The sequence below is a fragment of the Neoarius graeffei genome, chromosome 6 (genome assembly GCF_027579695.1).
Source record: "Neoarius graeffei isolate fNeoGra1 chromosome 6, fNeoGra1.pri, whole genome shotgun sequence".
NCBI classification, from domain to species: Eukaryota; Metazoa; Chordata; class Actinopteri; order Siluriformes; family Ariidae; genus Neoarius; species Neoarius graeffei.
This window is the reverse complement of record NC_083574.1, coordinates 56,783,154-56,803,231: the sequence shown is the minus strand read 5'-3', so window position 1 is coordinate 56,803,231 and position 20,078 is coordinate 56,783,154. Positions and strand designations below refer to the sequence as shown.

Genomic DNA, 20,078 nt, shown 5'->3' with positions numbered 1-20,078 from the left:
GTCGGGCCACTCTGCCATAAAGCCCCAACTGGTGGAGGGCTTCAGTGATAGTTGACTTTGTGGAACTTTCTCCCATCTCCCTACTGCATCTCTGGAGCTCAGCCACAGTGATCTTTGGGTTCTTCTTTACCTCTCTCACCAAGGCTCTTCTCCCACGATTGCTCAGTTTGGCTGGACGGCCAGGTCTAGGAAGAGTTTTGGTCGTCCCAAACTTCTTCCATTTAAGCATTATGGAGGCCACTGTGCTCTTAGGAACCTTGAGTGCTGCAGAAATTCTTTTGTAACCTTGGCCAGATCTATGCCTTGCCACAATTCTGTCTTTGAGCTCCTTGGGCAGTTCCTTCGACCTCATGATTCTCATTTGCTCTGACATGCACTGTGAGCTGTAAGGTCTTATATAGACAGGTGTGCCTTTCCTAATCAAGTCCAATCAGTTTAATTAAACACAGCTGGACTCCAATGAAGGAGTAGAACCATCTCAAGGAGGATCAGAAGAAATGGACAGCATGTGAGTTAAATATGAGTGTCACAGCAAAGGGTCTGAATACTTATGACCATGTGATATTTGAGTTTTTCTTTTTTAATAAATTTGCAAAAATTTCTACATTTCTGTTTTTTTCTGTCAAGATGGGGTGCTGAGTGTACATTAATGAGAAATAAAATGAACTTTTTTGATTTTAGCAAATGGCTGCAATGAAACAAAGAGTGAAAAATTTAAAGGGGTCTGAATACTTTCCGTACCCACTGTACCTATCAAAAGTGGTCCAAGTAAGAACAGCCGGTGAACCAGAAACAGGGTTGTGGGCCCCAAGGTTCACTGATGAGCATGCAGAGCAAAGACTAGCTTGTCTAGTCCAATTCTATAGAACAGCTACTGTAGCACAAATTGGTGAAAAAGCTAATACTGGCTATGATACAATGGTGTCAGAACACACAGAACACAGCTTGCTACATATGGGGCTTTGTAGCTGCAGACCGGTCAGACTGCTCATGCTGACCCCTGTCCACCACCAAAAGTGCTTAGAATGGGCACATGAGCATCAGAACTGGACCAAGGAGCAATGGAATAAGGTGGCCTGGACTGATGAATCACATTTTCTTTTACATCATTTGGACAGCTGGGTGTGTGTTCATCACTTACCTGGGGAAGAAATGGCCCCAGGATGCACTGTGGGAAGAAGGCAAGCTAGCAGAGGCAGTGTGATGCTCTGGGAAATGTTCTGCTGGGAAACTTTGGATCCTGGCATTCAAGTGGATGTTATTTTGACATGTACCACCTACCTATGCATTGTTGTGCCCTGCCACACTGCACAAATTGTTCAGGAACAGCTTGAGGAGCATGTCAAAGAGTTCAAGGTGCTGACTTGTCCTCCAAATTCCCCAGATCTCAATCCAATTGAGCATCTGCGGGATGTGATGGACAAACAAGTCCAATCCATGGAGGCCCCACCTTGCAACTTACAGGACGTAAAGTAGCTGCTGCTAATGTCTTGGTGCCTGATACCACAGCACACCTTTAGAAGTCTGTGGAGTCCATGCTTCGATGGGTCAGAGTTGTCTTGGCAGCACAGGGGGCACTTACACAATATTAGGAAGGTGGTTTTAATGCTATGGCTGATAGGTATTCACTGTAAAATTGCCATGATAGCACTGTAAAAATGCCATGATGTGGATTCCCTCCAGTTAGTATACACAGAAACTTTTTTTAGAAATTTATTATAGTGAAACAATGAATAAAAGATTGCTAAGGCAGTATGGTAGCATGAGCCACTGTCATCACAATAGTATTCTTAAAACACTGTAATTAACAAAAAAGTGTAAATATTGCAGTCATTATCCTGCCTCACGTTTCCTGGAAGGAAACTTTTCTCTCACAGTGCATCTGCCTGATCAAAAGATATGTTGATTAATTTTCTATAAGAGCAGCTCTGACAATAGTGCTGGCTGTAATTCAAGTGATAGGTTTATATTACTGTGCTTGTTCTATCCATCCATCCATCCATCCATCCATCCATCCATCCATCCATTATCTGTAGCCGCTTATCCTGTCCTACAGGGTCACAGGCAAGCTGTAGCCTATCCCAGGTAACTATGGGCGAGAGGCGGGGTACACCCTGGACAAGTCGCCAGGTCATCACAGGGCTGACACATAGACACAGACAACCATTCACATTCACACCTACGGTCAATTTAGAGTCACCAGTTAACCTAACCTGCATGTCTTTGGACTGTGGGGGAAACCGGAGCACCCAGAGGAAACCCACGCAAACATGGGGAGAGCATGCAAACTCCATACAGAAAGGCCCTCATCGGCCGCTGGGCTCAAACCCAGGACCTTCTTGCTGTGAGGTGACAGTGCTAACCACTACACCACCGTGTCACCCCTGTGCTTGTTCTAATACTTTATTATTTTGCTAGCACCAGCTTAGTCACAGGAACCTGTATGGTAGATGCTCCATATAATCTATGCCCAATAATAAATAAACACAAAAGTGTTGTTGTATAATGAAAACTGTATAATTGTTGAGATGCTGAAGTTTTCTGTAAAGAGACATTTATTTACCATTTATGGAAGAGTCCTGAAATAGATTGGTGACCTGTCCAGGGTGTAACCCCTGCCCCAAGTCAGCTGGGATTGGCGCCAGCTTCCCTCACAACCCTGACAGATAAGTGGTATAGATAACGGATGGATGGATGGATGGATGGATGGATGGATGGATGGAAGCAGTCTTGTCACCACTTTGCAACAGTATGTGTCTACATACGCGCGGATATTGGTTTTAATGTGCGACTGGACTTGGAACACAATGACTTGGAAATTGTTTGGGTGGACATCTTAATGCCCAAATCCAAACCTATTCTGATAGGGACGTGTTACAGACCACCTGACCAAAATAACTTTTATGAGCTTCTGGAAGACAATTGTATAAAAATGATGGACTTTGTTAAATCTGAAGTGATCTTGATCGGAGATTTTAATACCAATGTTTTAAAAGCTGACTCTTCTATATGTAAAAGTCTGAAGCATTTTTGTAACTTGTTTGATTTTCAGCAGCTTATCACTCAGTTTACAAGGGTCTGTACTAATACTCAAACCATCATAGATTTAATTTTGGTCTCAGATAAATCTAAAATATCTAATAGTGGAGTTTTAAAATATGGTCTTAGTGATCATTCAATGATCTACTGTACACGTAAAATTCAGAAACACAAGTTTAATTGTCACAATACAAGTAAAGCAAGATCATTTAAAAACTACAGTAAAGAGGCTTTCTGTGACCTGTTAAAGAATTTAGAATGGTCTCCAATATTCAATAGTACAAAGGTGGATAAAGCTTGGTTTCTTTTTAAATATATGTTTCTTAAGGCCATTGACATAGTTGCCCCAGTAAAAAATATTAGAATCAAAGTCAGGACAGAGCCATGGATGAATGGAGATATATTAAAAGCTATACAGAAGAGAAATAATCTTTATGATATATTTAGGAAAAACAAGGATGAGCAGATGTTTGTCAATTATAAAAAACAAAGGAATGAGGTAATTCAACTGATAAAAAAAGCGAAGTCAAGTTTTTTCAATGAGAAAATATTTGAGAATAGGAATAATTCAAGGAAATTATGGAAGACCTTAAAGCTTGTGGGATATAGTAATAGAGTTAAAACAAAATAATTGAATCTGAGTTTGGATATCGGAGGGAAAGTCATATCTGATAAATCTGAAGTGGCCAATAATTTGAACAACTATTTTACAACTATAGCCAACACATTAGTAAAAAAGTTGCCCAGCCAAATGGGACTATATGACTCAGTTTTTTTTACAGTCATTTTATCAGGGTAAGGGAGCCTCGGCAGACTCATTCTCTCTGGTTAAGGTATCCAATGACAAAATTCTTAAAATGCTGAAAGGTCTCAATCCAAATAAAGCAACCGGGCTTGATAATATTCCTGCGAGATTTATTCAAGACGCAGCTGAAATTATTTCTCCATGCATTACACATATCACTAATTTATCCATTGAACAAAGCACTTTCCCTGTGGACTTTAAAAGGGCAAGAGTTATCCCTCTGTATAAGAAAGATAGTAAATTAGAGCAGGGTAACTACCGACCAGTATCCATCCTATGTTGTATTTCAAAAATAATAGAGAAGGTTGTCTTTGAACAGGTTGACAGTTATTTGACTGCTCACAACCTTCTCTATGAGTTTCAATCAGGTTTTAGAAAATCTTATTCTACAGATACATGCTTACTTTATTTAACAGATTTTATTAAGAAAGAGATTGATGAAGGGAAATATTGTGGTATGATACTACTGGACCTTCAGAAGGCATTTGACACAGTCAATCATAATATTCTTTTAACTAAACTTATGGCTATGGGTTTTAGTAATGCATCTATTCAGTGGATACAGTCATATTTGGGCGGGAGGGATCAAGTAGTAGATGTTAGTGGAACCCTTTCCAAGCCCCTTCCTCTCTCTTGTGGTGTCCCCCAGGGGAGCATTTTGGGGCCCCTGTTCTTTTTGTTGTACATCAATGATATGAAGGCAGCTTGTGACTGCAATTTGTTACTTTATGCAGATGATTCAGCTCTCTTGGTATCCCATCATAATAAAGAAGAAGTTGAGCGAACACTTAGTTCTGAACTACAGAAAGTAAGTATATGGCTAGCTGAAAATAAATTGTCCCTTCATCTAGGCAAAACTGAATCAATCTTGTTTGGATCCTGTGTAAAATTACAGAGATCACCAGGTCTGAACATTAAAGTAGGTAATATTGAAATTTTATCCAAGGACACTGTGTTGTATTTAGGATGTGTTCTTGACAGCAAAATGACAGGAGAGGGTATGGCATCCAGGGTTATTACAAAATTAAATCAGAAAATTAAATTCCTGGCAAGAATAACTAATTTTATCAACAGGGAAGCCATGGAGATTCTGGCAGGGGCCTTAGTTCAAGGACACTTTGACTATGCCTGCATCTCCTGGTACAACAACTTGCCTAAATTACTTAAAAAGAAGTTACAAACCTCTCAAAACAAATTAATCAGGTTGATTCTTAATCTACACCCACGCACCCATCTTTTACCTTGCCATTTCAGAAGCCTTAAATGGCTAACCGTAGAGGATAGAGTAACATATTTTAACCTGAATATGGTACATAGAATTATCAACAGTGAGACCCCAATCTATCTTAATTATTTTAACAGAGTAAATGAGGTGCATAGCTACTCCACAAGGAGAAGCTCCACTGATCTTGTTTTGCATAGATTCAATACGCGAATGGGTAAAAGTTCTTTTTTATATTTAGGGGCAGTCCTATGGAACAACCTACCTGACCATATTAAAAACATGGCATCCAATAGTACCTTTAAGTTAGCATTAAAAAAGTGGTTGTCTAGCAAAATGGCATAAAGGTAATTCAAATGTACTTATTTATTGTCTTTGTTGTTATGTTTGTATGTATTGCATGTGTTATTTTTTTTACACATACATTGTACACCATACTGATTTTAGTTGTACACTTTTAGACATACATTTTAATTTTTTTTTTTTATGCATAAGGACCACAATGGAAATGAGTTCATCTGAGCTTTTTTGTGTTATCCTTTTGACATATGTGCAAGGTACATAAGCACCATTTATTTATTTATTTATTTTATTTTTTATTTTTTTGTATCAACCTTGAGCAGTGTCAATAAATCAAATCAAATCAAATCAGTTAGTATGTTTTCTGCCATGGGAGAGTCTTCCTAACAGAGGACTTTGAGCTTTCTGATTTTCCCATAGCATGACATGCTTTTTCTGTCTTATTAAGTTCAAGAGGGAGATGATGTGAGATTGGTTAAAGAAAAACTGTTTATAGCAGCTATAATGTAAGTGATAACAAGAACTAACTTGCTTCATTAAATGTACCTACAAAAGGATAAAAATCTTGATGTGCCATTCATCAACTAATTTAAAATTGTAATGATAATTGTAACAAAACACTTCTGGATGCAGTTTTTGTTGGAATCACACCACTTCGTCATTGATTATTTTCCTCTAACAGCATGCCCAGTCTTGTTTTATTCCTTACATAACTAAACAGAATGTACACCCACTGCAAGGAAGCTACACTAGTGTCATTTAACCTACATCCATTTCTGTCTCATCAGTTTAATCACCAGTTAGTGTATACAGTATACCCAGTTTTCTTTATTTTTCATGTTGTATTTCTGAGCCAAGATTTTCAATTTCTAAGCGTCATATGCATTATTATATGTCTATTATATCATTTTATTATGAGATAAATTTAAAAAGTTAAGGAGAACATATACAACCATAGTGATACAACCTAAATAATAGTATTAGCAAATTTCTTGCTCTTCCAGAATTATAATACTTTAATAAAAAGAATAAAACACAATGGGGCGGCACGGTGGTGTAGTGGTTAGCACTGCCGCCTCACAGCAAGAAGGTCCGGGTTCAAGCCCCGTGGCCGGCGAGGGCCTTTCTGTGCGGAGTTTGCATGTTCTCCCCGTGTCCGCGTGGGTTTCCTCCGGGTGCTCCGGTTTCCCCCACAGTCCAAAGACATGCAGGTTAGGTTAACTGGTGACTCTAAATTGACCGTAGGTGTGAATGTGAGTGTGAATGGTTGTCTGTGTCTATGTGTCAGCCCTGTGATGGCCTGGCGACTTGTCCAGGGTGTACCCCACCTTTCGCCCGTAGTCAGCTGGGATAGGCTCCAGCTTGCCTGCGACCCTGTAGAACAGGATAAAGCGGCTAGAGATAATGAGATGAGATGAGATAAAACACAATGAACTGTTTCTTTTTTTAAAGCAAAGTTGGTTGTGACTGTCACAAAATTTTTGATGTGAGATAAGCAGCTTGTCAAGAACATAATATGACTATGCAGTTTATGAAGCATTTCAGATCTGTGAGCATCTTTTCACAAGAGACGCGATTAAACTGGGGCGCTGTCACTCATCATGCCTGTTGGCTGCATATGATTGGCTGTTTTGGTATCAAGAGATTGCAGGTGAGGGGGTGAGCCATACTGGGTAATATGACACAGTAATGCAGCACTGTATCTACCAAAGATTCTCAGTTCAACTGCCAGCTGAACATTCTGAGTAGCATGAGATTAGTGAGACAGGGTGAGAGAGAGAGACAGACAGAGAGTGAAGGCTTTAAAAAAAAAACGTAACCAAATAGAAAGTGGGAGGTTCAAAAAGAGAATTACGAGCAGGTACAGTGGATATAAAAAGTGTACACACCCCGTTAAAGTGATAGGCTTGTCTGATATAAAAAAAATGAGACCACGATAAATAATTTCAAAAATTTTCCCACCTTTAATGTGACCTATGACCTGTACAATTCAATTGAAAAACAAACAAATCTGTTAGGGGGAAAAATGTAAAAAATAAAAAATGTACAATAAGCTGGTTGCATAGGTGTGCACACCCTTAAAATAATACTTTGTTGAAGCACTTTTTGATTTAATTACAGCATTCAGTCTTTCTGGGTCGGAGTCTAGCAACCTACCACATCTAGACTTGCCAATATTTGTCCACTTTTCCTTGCAAAAGCGCTCCAAATCTGTCAGATTGCGAGGGCATCTCTTGTGCACAGCCCTCTTCTGGTCACCCCACAGATTTTCAATTGGATTTAGGTCTGGGCTCTGGCTGGGCCGTTCCAAAACTTTTTGGGGGGGTCATTGTTGTGCTGAAAGATAAAATTCCTCTTCATCTTCATCTTTCTAGCAGACACCTGAAGGTTTTGGGCCAAAATTGACTGGTATTTAGAACTGTTCATAATTCCCTCCATCTTGACTAAAGCCCCTGTTCCAGCTGAAGAAAAACAACCCCAAAACGTGATGCTGCCACCACCATGCTTCACCGTGGGTATGGTGTTCTTTTGGTGATGCAGTGTTATTTTTGCGCCAAACATACCTTCTGGAATTGTGGCCAAAAAGTTCAACCTTGGTTTCATCAGACCATAATACATTTTCCCACATGCTTTTGGGAGAGTTGATGGTTTTTTTGTTTTTTTTTGCAAAATTTAGCCAGGCCTGGATGTTTTTTCTTTGACCCTACCTCATAGTCCAGACATACGGAGAATACGGGAGATTGTTGTCACATGTAGAACACAACCAGTACTTGCCAGAAATTCCTGCAGCTCCTTCAGTGTTGCTGTCGGCCTCTCGGCGGCCTCCCTGACCAGTTTTCATCTTGTCTTTTCATCAATTTTGGAGGGACGTCCAGTTCTCGGTAATGTCACTGTTGTCCCATATTTTCCCCACTTCTTGATGACTGTCTTCACTGTGCTCCATAATAATAATAATAATAATAATAATAATAAAAATTTCCTGAGCGCATTCCATGTAAATCTCAATGCTCTTACAAAATAGAGATAATATGATATGTAAAAATATGTTGTATTAAAATACATATTCACTGTATCTAAAAATATCGATCAACGATGTCAAATGGTTATCTTTGATTAAACAAATAAGTTTTTAGTTTTTTCTTGAAAGTTTCCATGGTATATCTAATGCCGTGGAAATGTTTTTGTACCCTTCTCCTGACTGATAGCTTTCAGCAATGAGACCCCTTTGATGCTTTGTAAGCTCTCTGTGAACCCTGGCTTTTGCTGGAGGATGCAACGGAGTAAATGTCTGAACTTTATTTGGGGTTAATCAGAGTCATTTTAACTGATGGTAGGTGTGAACCCAAAAAGACTGAATGCTGTAATTAAATCAAAAAGTGCTTCAACAAAATATTAATTTAAGGGTGTGCACACTTATGCAACCAGCTTATTGCACGTTTTTAAATTTTTTTTATTTTTCCCCTGAACCGATTTGTTTGTTTTTCAATTGAATTGTACAGGTTATAGGTCACATTAAAGGTTGGAAAAGTTTTGAAATTATTTATCATGGTCTCATTTTTTTACATCAGAAAAACCTATAATTTTAACAGGGTGTGTACACTTTTTATATCCACTGTATAACAGACACAGGGAGGAATAGTGGGAGTAAGAGAAATAAAAAGACAGAACAATAAAACTAAGTGAGTTCATCAAAAGTTATAAATTACCTCCTCTAGCTGGCATGCTTTAACCACTCTGCTATAGCGGTATTCTTCATAGGTTAGCCCGAACAGGATGTTGTCTCGGATGGTGCCAGGCATGATCCAGGCAGTCTGGGAGGAGTAGGAGACACGGCCACTGTGTCGGATTTTTCCTGAGGAAGGGACCAGCTCGCCCAGGATAGTCATTAACAGGGAGCTCTACCCAAACCGAAGTATAGGGTATAGGACAGGTCAAAGATTGAGGTGATTTACTTGGTAACCTCAGGCAATAGAACACTCAGGAAATAGGTGTAGTGTTTCTTTCTCTGCATAAAGTATTGAGTGTCTTACTTAGAATATTTAAGTTAAAAAGATAATTTATGAGTATAATCTTACCTTTCCGCATCCTGTGGATCCAGCCACTGCCAACATTTCACCTTTCTCCAAGTGTAAGCTGATATTCCTAAGCACGGGTGTTACGTAGAGGTTGGTGAAGAAGAGTCCATCTCCATTTGAATAGCCATTTGCTTTGCTCTCTTGCTTAATCTTCTCAAAGAGCTCACCAATACCCTGCCATAACAGAGAGTCTCTCAAACACAGCACACCCCTATACTGTTACATGTCCCTATGGACCCTTTTCACGTGACGTCACGACAAACGCGGCCGCCATTTTGGACATGTACTACCAGTAGTCTACCATAGCCAACAACGAGGAACGACGGCGAAGCATCAAAAGGAATATAGCCATCAAAGAAAGTTTTTACTTTCAGCAAGACTTCCATCATGCCATTATATTGTTGTGCACCTGGATGTAGTAACCATCAACACACAAGGCAAGATTTATCATTTTATCGGATCCCGACAGATGCTGACCGACGGAGAAGATGGATGGTCTCTAAAATATTGGCAAAATGATGTTTATTGACATAGCAATTGTGTGTAACGGGAAGCATTTGCATATCCGAAGTGTTTTGTTTACATCAAAGATAAAATAAACCGATATGACAACGACTGCTGCTGCCAGGTTGGGGACACAAACTAGTAGAAAGGAAGTGTGCCAACAGACTTCCTTTGTGGTCGATTCTGCTTTAAGGATGCATTTAATTATTCGTCTGCTGTGGGTTTGGAATCGGTAGCCTGACTGATTCGTTCATGTTTGTGGTGCCATTTGTTTGTTGACGCGTGTTGAAATGGAAGATTGGTTGTTGACCTGATTTCCAGTGATGCTTTGGTGCTGCTGTGGATCAGATGTGTTGAGTAGCCTGACTGTTTTTTTTTTTCTTGCGTGTGGTATCATTGTTGACGCGAGGTTGTTTTTTGAACATGCCAATGCGGACACGGTTTCCCCTGATGAGTTATGACTTCAGACGCGATGCGTGTGTGGAGGTGTGGAGTCCGCGTGATGTGCGTAAGATAGGCTTCTCATGTGTTTGGAGATCTGCGCTCTGAGACGAGCGCAAGCACCCCCCCAAGGGAAAAAAAGGGACCCCCCGAAAATATTGGCATAGTTCGAACACTGGGTTGGAGAAAGTAATGGCAAATAGTGAGTGCACAAACCATAGAAGGTAAACTGTACATAGGGTGACCAGATTTCCCTAGTCTGAAACCGGGACACTTTTGCGCGCGACCATGCTCGTGCACGCACACTTTTTTTTTTTTTTTACATAAACGTGACACTCAGAGAGGTGCTCTTATTTTGTTGAAGCTCACATTTATCAACATCTCACATGAAATAAAACAAACAGGCATTTTGTTATCTAGTAGCATAGTGGTATACAGATCAGTTAAATTATGGTCAGACAACAGATTTTGTAATGGCTGAGAATAGGCTAGGCTATGTCCATAGGCCAAATTTAAACTGATTTATTTCACCTGTTTGTAAGAACACCAAGAAGAATGCATATGCACATGTAGGCTATAGCTCTAAAATTGTATGCACTATAGCATGAACTTAAAAAGTAGATATGTGACCTCAACATAGCCTAGGTCAGAATCAACCTTACTAACCATTCCCCACAACTGAATGAATAAAGCAAGAAAATGTGTACAAAAGTGAACACTTTAATGGAAGGTGCAACAAGCTGTTCAACACAGCAATATGGCCAAACTGTCAGAATGTTAAACAGAATCCTTTTTTTTTTTTATTCACCTTGTTATCCCGAGATAATGACATAATTAATTCAAGATCTCAAGAAAACACCACAACTAATTCGAGATCTTGAGAAAACAAAACCGTTATTCTGAGATCTCGAGAAAACAAAATTATTTCATGATCTCGAGTAAACAGCTGAGAAATGGTTCATTCAGGTACGCCAAGAGACTTGTGATATGCTGACTTTGGGGCTATTTCTCATTCTGTACAGACGCAACTTTGGTCATTAGAATGTCTAGAATAATCGATCACCTAATAAGGCAATATTTTGATCAGGGGTTGACACAGGGAGAGATTGCATCAAGTCTTTTAATAAGGGATAATTTCAAAATTAGTTCGCGGCACCTCTGCAGAAGACTGGCCCGGCTTCGTCTCTACCCACGGAGATACAGTGATCCAGCTGAGATCATGAAATAATTGTTTTGTTTTCTCAAGATCTCAAATTAGTTGTGTTGTTTTCTCGAGATCCTGAATTAATTATGTCATTATCTCGGGATAACAAGGTGAATAAAAAAAGATTATATGAAGGGCCTCTCGCGGCTTCCCTAAATACACACTCAAACAAAACAGCAGTAAAGGAGGAGAGGGGCGACAGCCCGAGGAAAGCCCCCACAGGAGCGCACAGCATTTGCAGCATAGGCTGCCCAACTCAGTACAAGAACAAAGCACTTACAGTGTGTGCAGTAGGCTTCGTGCGCATTGTTCTGCACCTCTCAGAGGAAGGGGTAGGTGCCCTGTAAATCTTTGGAAAAGGTACATTTTCTTTTCAGCATAATTGCTGCAGCATTACTGCTGCTAGACAAAGAACATTCGCGCCAGTTAATGTTTATTTTATTGTTGCATGGCAACACGTTCTGTTGTCTGGAATAATGTGGCTAAATAAACACCCATGCCACAGGGCCAGGGGGCAGTAAAGGCCAATTTATGCTGACAACGTAGTCCTCGCAGATGGCGTCGCAGATGGCGTCGCAGATGGCGTCTGCGTAGCCCCCCCTCGCAGACGCTCTGCGAGCACCTCCCAAAAATTGTGACCACCGCAGAAGCCTCGCAGACAGCGTCGCAGACGAGAGGGCTCTGATTGGTCCACTCTACATCCGCTGTACACGCACTTCCGCTTCCCTGCTTTCCCGGTTTGTTTTGTTTTCACTACCGCCGTTTTTAAAACACGAGCGAAGATGGAGCAGCACGAAGAGCGGTTGATCGAGGAAGTACGTACATCTATACGACTCCGGTTCTAGTCATTATAAGTAACCGGAGGATAAACACTCCACTAACCACACCCACCAACTACTCCTAGCGATTTCGCGACTTCGCGCCCCCTTGCATTGTGGCGGTGAATAACATCGCGCACGTCTATTACTCCCCACTCAACGATAAATTACAACTGTCTGCGAAAAGCTGTCTGCGAAAGCCTTGTCGCAAGAGCATGCAGAGGCCTTTACAGTGTGTGCAGTAGGCTTCGTGCGCATTGTTCTGCACCTCTCGGAGGAAGGGGTAGGTGCCCTGTAAATCTTTGGAAAAGGTACATTTTCTTTCCGGCATAATTGCTGCGGCATTACTGCTGCTAGACAAAGAACATTCGCGCCAGTTAATGTTTATTTTATTGTTGCATGGCAACCCGTTCTGTTGTCTGGAGTAATGTGGCTAAATAAACACCCATGCCACAGGGCCAGTAACCAGGAAAGTTTGCGATTCCTGTCCATTCATCAAAATAGTAAATGCAGACATTTCTCCGCTAATGATTCCCACACTGCTCAGTCGCAAATGTCGCGACTGGCGAAAACCGGGACATATCCGTGTCCCGACAGACTTTTGTCGGGACTCGGGACACACGACCCCAAATCGGGACTGTCCCGGTAAAACCGGGACGTCTGGTCACCCTAACTGTACACAGCGCCAGGGCAGTGTGATGGTATGTCTACTTTTAGATTGTGTTAGCTTATCAATGAACACACTCATCACTCGACGAGTTTCACGTCTTTACGACGGATACTTAAATGTGTGTTAGGTATTATTGTTGCAGTCTAAGCAGTCATTGTAGCAGCTAGATGAGCGAGAACCGAAAGGGTCTGTGCCATAAACCGTTATTTCTTCATGTCCAAAATGGCGGTCGCGCTTACGAAGGTCACGTGAGTGAAAAGGGTCTATAGTATCTTTGTGATTATTATAAGTCTGTGTCCAGCTGACAGAGATTGCTTTTACTGTAAATAAAACCAGCCGAATTTGCTTTTCATAGGCTGTTAAAATGACTCACAGCATGCCATGACCAGGACTGGTAAATGACCTTTACTAACTAGTTAAAGCTCCTATCCAAACCCATGACTGTGTTATTTAACAATTATTCGCTGAAGGTGAAGTGAATATCAGTGAATAATAACCAAGATGAAGTCGAGGTTATTATTCTTAGATATTCCCTGAGCCTGAGGTGGGTTTTAGTATAAATACACAGGTGATTATTTAAAAAAAATTGTTTAATTGTATTTAAAAAATCATTTACTTTAAACTCCCAAAGCAGCATGCAAATGCAATAAAGGTGCGTGCAGACTTGTGTCACTTATCTATGCCGACTCACATAAAATATTTTGTTTTGAAATAGATAAAATAAATCACAATTCCACCTTACCTTTGAATAGTTTTAGACCAAACTTCGGAGCATCTTTAGTGCTTTTAGGTAGAGTATTTTCATTCATAACTTCTCATTCTTCTTCCCAAAGCAATTGGCAGCCATTTTGACAAGTCGCTCAAGGTGATTATCGAGAAGTAGTCCGAATTTCTCAACCGATCAGCACGCACGATTTTCTATAATCACTTGTGTATTTATACTAAATGGTTATATGACAAATATAACATAATTGTTACACCAACTGTAAAAAGATCATGTTAAGTACAATCATTTGTCTTAGTTACGGGTAGACTGAACTGTTTGTTTCTTTTTTTTTTGTCACAGGCAAGGACAGACATCCTACAAAAGCACACAAAAAGCTTGTACTATTGCTCTGTGCAGTCTCGCTGGAGTGGACGCGTGAGAACTACCCTGGAATAGAGAAGTGGGTGTGACTCCGGCTTAATCATTGACTTTTGTCAGGCTGTGTTGGACAGCAGCTCACTGATTAATATCTGCATGCATTTCTTATTCAAATGAAACAAGAAAACAGCTGACAAAAGGACACAGCAATTAACCGTCTCTTCCCACCATTTAAAGGCTGAGGTTCAGTGAGGATCTGCTCGCACAGTCTGAGAAGTACACCCCCAACATCCAGACTGCCACTCAAACAACCTTTTTTTTTTCCATTACAAAAGCATGTGGGCGGCACGGTGGTGTAGTGGTTAGCGCTGTCGCCTCACAGCAAGAAGGTCCGGGTTCGAGCCCCGTGGCCGGCGAGGGCCTTTCTGTGTGGAGTTTGCATGTTCTCCCCGTGTCCGTGTGGGTTTCCTCCGGGTGCTCCGGTTTCCCCGACAGTCCAAAGACATGCAGGTTAGGTTAACTGGTGACTCTAAATTGACCGTAGGTGTGAATGTGAGTGTGAATGGTTGTCTGTGTCTATGTGTCAGCCCTGTGATGACCTGGCGACTTGTCCAGGGTGTACCCCGCCTTTCGCCCGTAGTCAGCGGGGATAGGCTCCAGCTTGCTTGCGACCCTGTAGAACAGGATAAAGCGGCTAGAGATGATGAGATGAGATGAGACAAAAGCATGTGTAAAATAACACATCAAGCTTTAATAAATGTCTGATTTTGCCATAAAACCGTTTCCAAATTATTTGGGTTTCCAAAGTATTTCCACTTCTTTTTAAATTTCCAGAATAATTTATGAAATTCAAAGCTTACAGGGCCCCCAAAATATTAGTGTTTTTAAATTTTCAGATGGAGAGAACAGTTCGCTGAAAAGACTACCTCATCCCAGGAAGCGGTGATATTTTCAAGTTCCATGTCTGTAATGCTGAGGTCATACTCCATCAGTTTGTATTCTTCTTTGCTAAGAAAATCCTAAAAGCCACAGTGGGGGAAGAAAAAAACAACAAAGAAAAGTAAATATGTTTTGAGGCATAGTTTTGGATACAGTCTGAGATAGAAGCAGTTACCTTGGGCCTTGTTTCAGGACAGTACAAACAGTTACACAATGATACAAAGAATCTGCCATGCTGTGCAGTTTTGAGCAGTGCTGGACCACAGCACAACAGTTCATGTCTTTTTGGTTAAAGCGTTGTGGTGTGAAAAACAGATGCCAGTTTAGGCACGTTTGAAAATTTATTGTTAGACGTACCAAGCTAAGCCAGCTTTTATCAGTTTCACTGGGCCTTGGAATCACTGCAGAAATGTTTAGAACTGTCCCTTCTCTGTGCATATTGAAAATAAGTGCTTACTTCTCTGATATTTCAATTCCACAACATCTCATAATTTAGGTCTCAAACAATAACCATAAACCAATGCTGCTCATACCAACCATGCCACAAGTAAACCATGGCTAATTGAGCTTGACACACATGCCATATTAGATGGAAAATTCTTTACCTCAATTTTCCAGATAAGCCTGATGGTGTCGTACCACATCTGGATGGAAGCAGGCAACTGGCGAGTGACAGTCATGCGCAGCACCATGCAGTAGGACAGAGTAGTAAAGATGCGTCGTATAGTGATGCCTGTGGTGAGAGCTTGGGGCACCACTGCTGCCATGATCACCCAAATAGCAGAAAAAAAGTAGGCAGAGCTGTAGAAGTAGCGCAGAGAGCCGATCTTCCTGGTCAGCTTGACCTCATCCCTGAAGTTGAAAGCAAAACAAATTGCCTTAAAATTCTGTTGAACTCTAAATTCACTGAATAAAACCCAAAAGAGACCTAGCATCCTGTTTAATAGGAAATGAGCCATCGCGTCACAATTTTCACAACTGAAAATAAATGTACAAAGGCAGTGGATGCAGAGCAAAAAAAAAAAACAACTGTAATAAACAAAGGTTGAAACTGTATCTCAGGGAAAGAGTAAGTTTCTTGCTTGCAGGGCATTTTCAAATTCTAATGCATCTTTTTTTTTTGCAGTGCAGGAAATACTGTTTTGGTCACATTTTGTCTTACTGTCTGATATTCCTGATGATGGTCTCCATGATCTCCTCCCAGCCATAGGCTTTCACTGAGTGCAGATTCTCCATAATCTCCGAGGTCAGGGCAAGACGCTTATTAGTAAGCAGTACCTTTTGTGCTCTTGTTTAAAAAGACAAGAAGAGAGAATACATTCAGGATGGAGAGGATCAATTTTTTTTTTTTGGTCATCTGGCTGGGCACAGAGATTGAACTTGAAAGAATACCTCACATTGGAAATACAGATGTAATTGTAAATACACAAAACATGTTGCCTGAATTGAACATAGCTGAAAAGATGCCCGCACCAGCTCTTCCCAGCTATGTTTACATTTCTTAAAAGCACAAAGTAAACCAAGGCCCTGATTAGAACACAAGATCTTAGCTACCTGTTCTAACTCATCAAAAGGCCCACCCAGCATCAGACTCAGGTGGAATGTGGTTTTTGGTGGGAGTGAAATAATGAGATAATAGGAAAAAAATGTACAAATCCAAAGCACAAATCTATGCAATACTACAAATATTGTACTATATAATATAATACTACAAACTAACTCGGTGAAAACGTACTTGTAAGGTCCCATTTTATGACAAAGACAGGCCTGGATGACCCCCAGCAGGGAGATTGCAGCAAGGGTACAGAAGCTGTTGAATTCTATGAGCTCCCAAATTAGTCCCACACACAGGATACACTGCAAAGGAGAAATCCATACAAAGTGGGCCATTCCCAGGCTCTGTACAGCAAACACAGTTTCTGGTTAATTTTCAGCATACCGTCAGGTACAGTGTCTTGCAAAAGTATTCATCCCCCTTGGTGTTTGTCCTGTTTTGTCACATTACAAGCTGGAATTAAAATGGATTTTTGGGGGCGTTAGCACCATTTGATTTACACAACATGCCTACCACTTTAAAGGTAAAAATTGTTGTTTTATTGTGACACATTAAGATGAAAAAACAGAAATCTGGAGTGTGCATAAGTATTCACAGCGAAGTCAATAGTTTGTAGAGCCACCTTTTGCTGCAATTACAGCTGCAAGTCTCTTGGGGTATGTCTCTATTAGCTTAGCACATCTAGCCACTGGGATTTTTGCCCGTTCCTCAAGGCAAAACTGCTCCAACTCCTTCAAGTTAGATGGGTTGCGTTGGTGTACAGCAATCTTCAAGTTATGCCACAGATTCTCCATTGGATTAAGGTCTGGGTTTTGATTAGGCCATTCCAAGACATTTAAATGTTTCCCTTTAAACCACTCCAGTGTAGCTTTAGCAGTATGTTTAGGGTCATTGTCCTGCTGGAAAGTGAACCTTCGTCCCAGTCTGAAACCTCTGGATGACTCAAACAGGTTTTCCTTCAGAATTGCCCTGTATTTAGTGCCATCCATCTTTCCTTCAGTCCTGACCAGCTTTCTTGTCCCTGCAGATGAAAAACATCCCCACAGCATGATGCTGCCACCACCATGCTTCACTGTAGGAATGGTGTTCTCAGGGTGTTGGGTTTGCGCTACACATGGCATTTCCCATGATGGCCAAAAAGATCAATTTTTGTCTCATCTGACCAGAGAATCTTCTTCCATGTGTTTGGGGAGTCTGCCACATGCTGTTGGGCAAACTCCAAACGTGTTTTCTTAAGCAATTACATTTTTCTGGCCACTTTTCCATAAAGCCCCACTCTGTGGAGTATACGGCTTAAAGTGGTCCTATGGACAGATACTCCATAGGAGTATCTCTGCTGTGGATCTTTGCAGCTCCTTCAGTGTTATCTTTGGTGTCTGTGTTGCATCTCTGATTAATGCCCTCTTTGCCCAGTCTGTGAGTTTTGGTGGGTGGCCTTCTCTTGTCAGGTTTGTCATGGTGACATGTTCTTTCCATTTTGCTATAATGGATTTAATGGTGCTCCGTGGGATATTCAAAGTTTGGGAAAAATTTTATAACCCAACCCTGATCCATACTTCACAACTTTGTCTCTGACCTGTTTGGAGGCTCCTTGGTTTTCATGTTGCTTGCTTAGTAGTGTTGCAGAGTCAGGGTCCTTCCAGAACAGGTGGATTTATACAGACATCATGTGACAGATCATGTGACACTTTGATTGCATACAGGTGGATCTTAATCAACTAATTATGTGACTTATGAAGTGAATTGGTTGGAGCAGCTCTTATTTAGGGGTTTCATATGAAAGGAGGTGAATGCCCATGGACACTCCAGATTTCTGTTTTTTCATCTTAATTATTGTTTGTGTCACAATAAAACAACAATTTGCACCTTCAAAGTTGTAGGCATGTTGTGTAAATCAAATAGTGCTAATCCCCCAAAAATCCATTTTAATTCTATCTTGTAATGTGACAAAAAAGGACAAACACAGGGGCGTCGTGGCTCAGGTGGATAAGGCGCCATACCATAAATCCGGGGACCCGGGTTCGATTCCGACCCGAGGTCATGTCCCGATCCCTCCCCATCTCTCTCTCCTGCTCATTTCCTGTCTCTACACTGTCCTATCCAATAAAGGTGAAAAAGGCCCAAAAAAAATCTTTAAAAAAAGGACAAACACCAAGAGGGATGAATACTTTTGCAAGACACTGTATGTTATATAATTTCACACATATACAAATGAGTTACATATACAGTTTCACTGGCAAAAATAAGAGAGCAGCAGAATAGAATGCATTCAAATTTAACAGGAGTATGATGAAAACACAGTTCAAGTTCAAGAAAGAAGGAAATAATTGGACAGTATTATGCAATATAATTCCTTGTTCACTGCATTTATTTGATAAGTGCATAACAGTCTGTATAAGACCCTGGTAGTGCCAGTCTTGTTATATGGGTGGAAGATGAATAAGGGAGATGACAAGGCAATGGACGTGTTTCAAAATAAGTACCTGCAAAAAACTCTACAAATCCAATGGCAGGATCATGTTAGCACGGGAAGAGTTACTGAGGAAAAGTGATATGAAGCCGCTGAGCGAAGAAGTAAAAATCACAAAGGCAGAAGATGATCGGCCACATACTAAGACAGGAACAGGAGAGCCACTGTAATATAGCAATGACCTGGGCGCTGAAGGGGAAACGAAAGAGAGGACGGCCCAAGACCACTTGGAGGCACACTTTAGAAAAAGAGAGGAAAGTGGCAGGTTGGAGAACACGGGATGAGGTGCAGGCTGCGGCGGCTAATCAGGAGAAGTGGAGAGACTCTGTGAAGGTCTTATGTGCCACGAGAAATGAAGCAGATAGGTAATAGGTAACAGCATAATAGTCTATGAAGTGCAATAGCAGTTTAAACAGTCAAACTGTATAATGGTCACATGACCAGGAATATTATGAACAGAAGTAAAATAGTCCATTTGAAAATATTTCATTTTGCTGGCTGCCACAAAATTAATCTACACTTCACAATGCACCTTAGTGCAACACATTTACCTTTTAGACACACAAATACACACAAGCAAGGACAGGTCTGAGTGGCTGTTAGGGGAACGGTGGGATGTTTGGGCTCCCTCAGAACCACACATTAAAAAGTCACAATTTGTGTGTGGTCTCTGAGACAAAAAGTTTCACACCTACCACATTTAATACAGGTGATAATTGCCTTAGAGAACTTGCAAGGTGCATCAAAATTCATCACCCTGGCTCAACTTTCCTGAAGGGTTCTAAAACTCAACCTCCTTTGCTTTACTTGCACAGTGATGCTCAACTATCACACCAAACTCTGATATAAAAACACTTTACCTATTGACTTTCAAATAGAAAAAGAAGCTTTTGAGTGTCAAAGTGCGTGTTAGTTGTTGACGACAGTGAAGTAGTGCACTAAAGTGATTGT

At 40.8% G+C, this 20,078-nt stretch overlaps 1 protein-coding gene across 1 annotated transcript in view; it reads right to left on the bottom strand.

The window, feature by feature from the left end:
* The window catches only part of cftr (CF transmembrane conductance regulator), a 67,785-nt gene that overhangs the window by 36,038 nt on the left and 11,669 nt on the right, over positions 1-20,078 (bottom strand). The window contains 6 exon segments of the mRNA XM_060922968.1: positions 9,074-9,265; positions 9,443-9,616; positions 15,090-15,182; positions 15,708-15,954; positions 16,265-16,390; positions 16,838-17,001. Coding sequence (XP_060778951.1) covers positions 9,074-9,265; positions 9,443-9,616; positions 15,090-15,182; positions 15,708-15,954; positions 16,265-16,390; positions 16,838-17,001 — 996 coding nt within the window.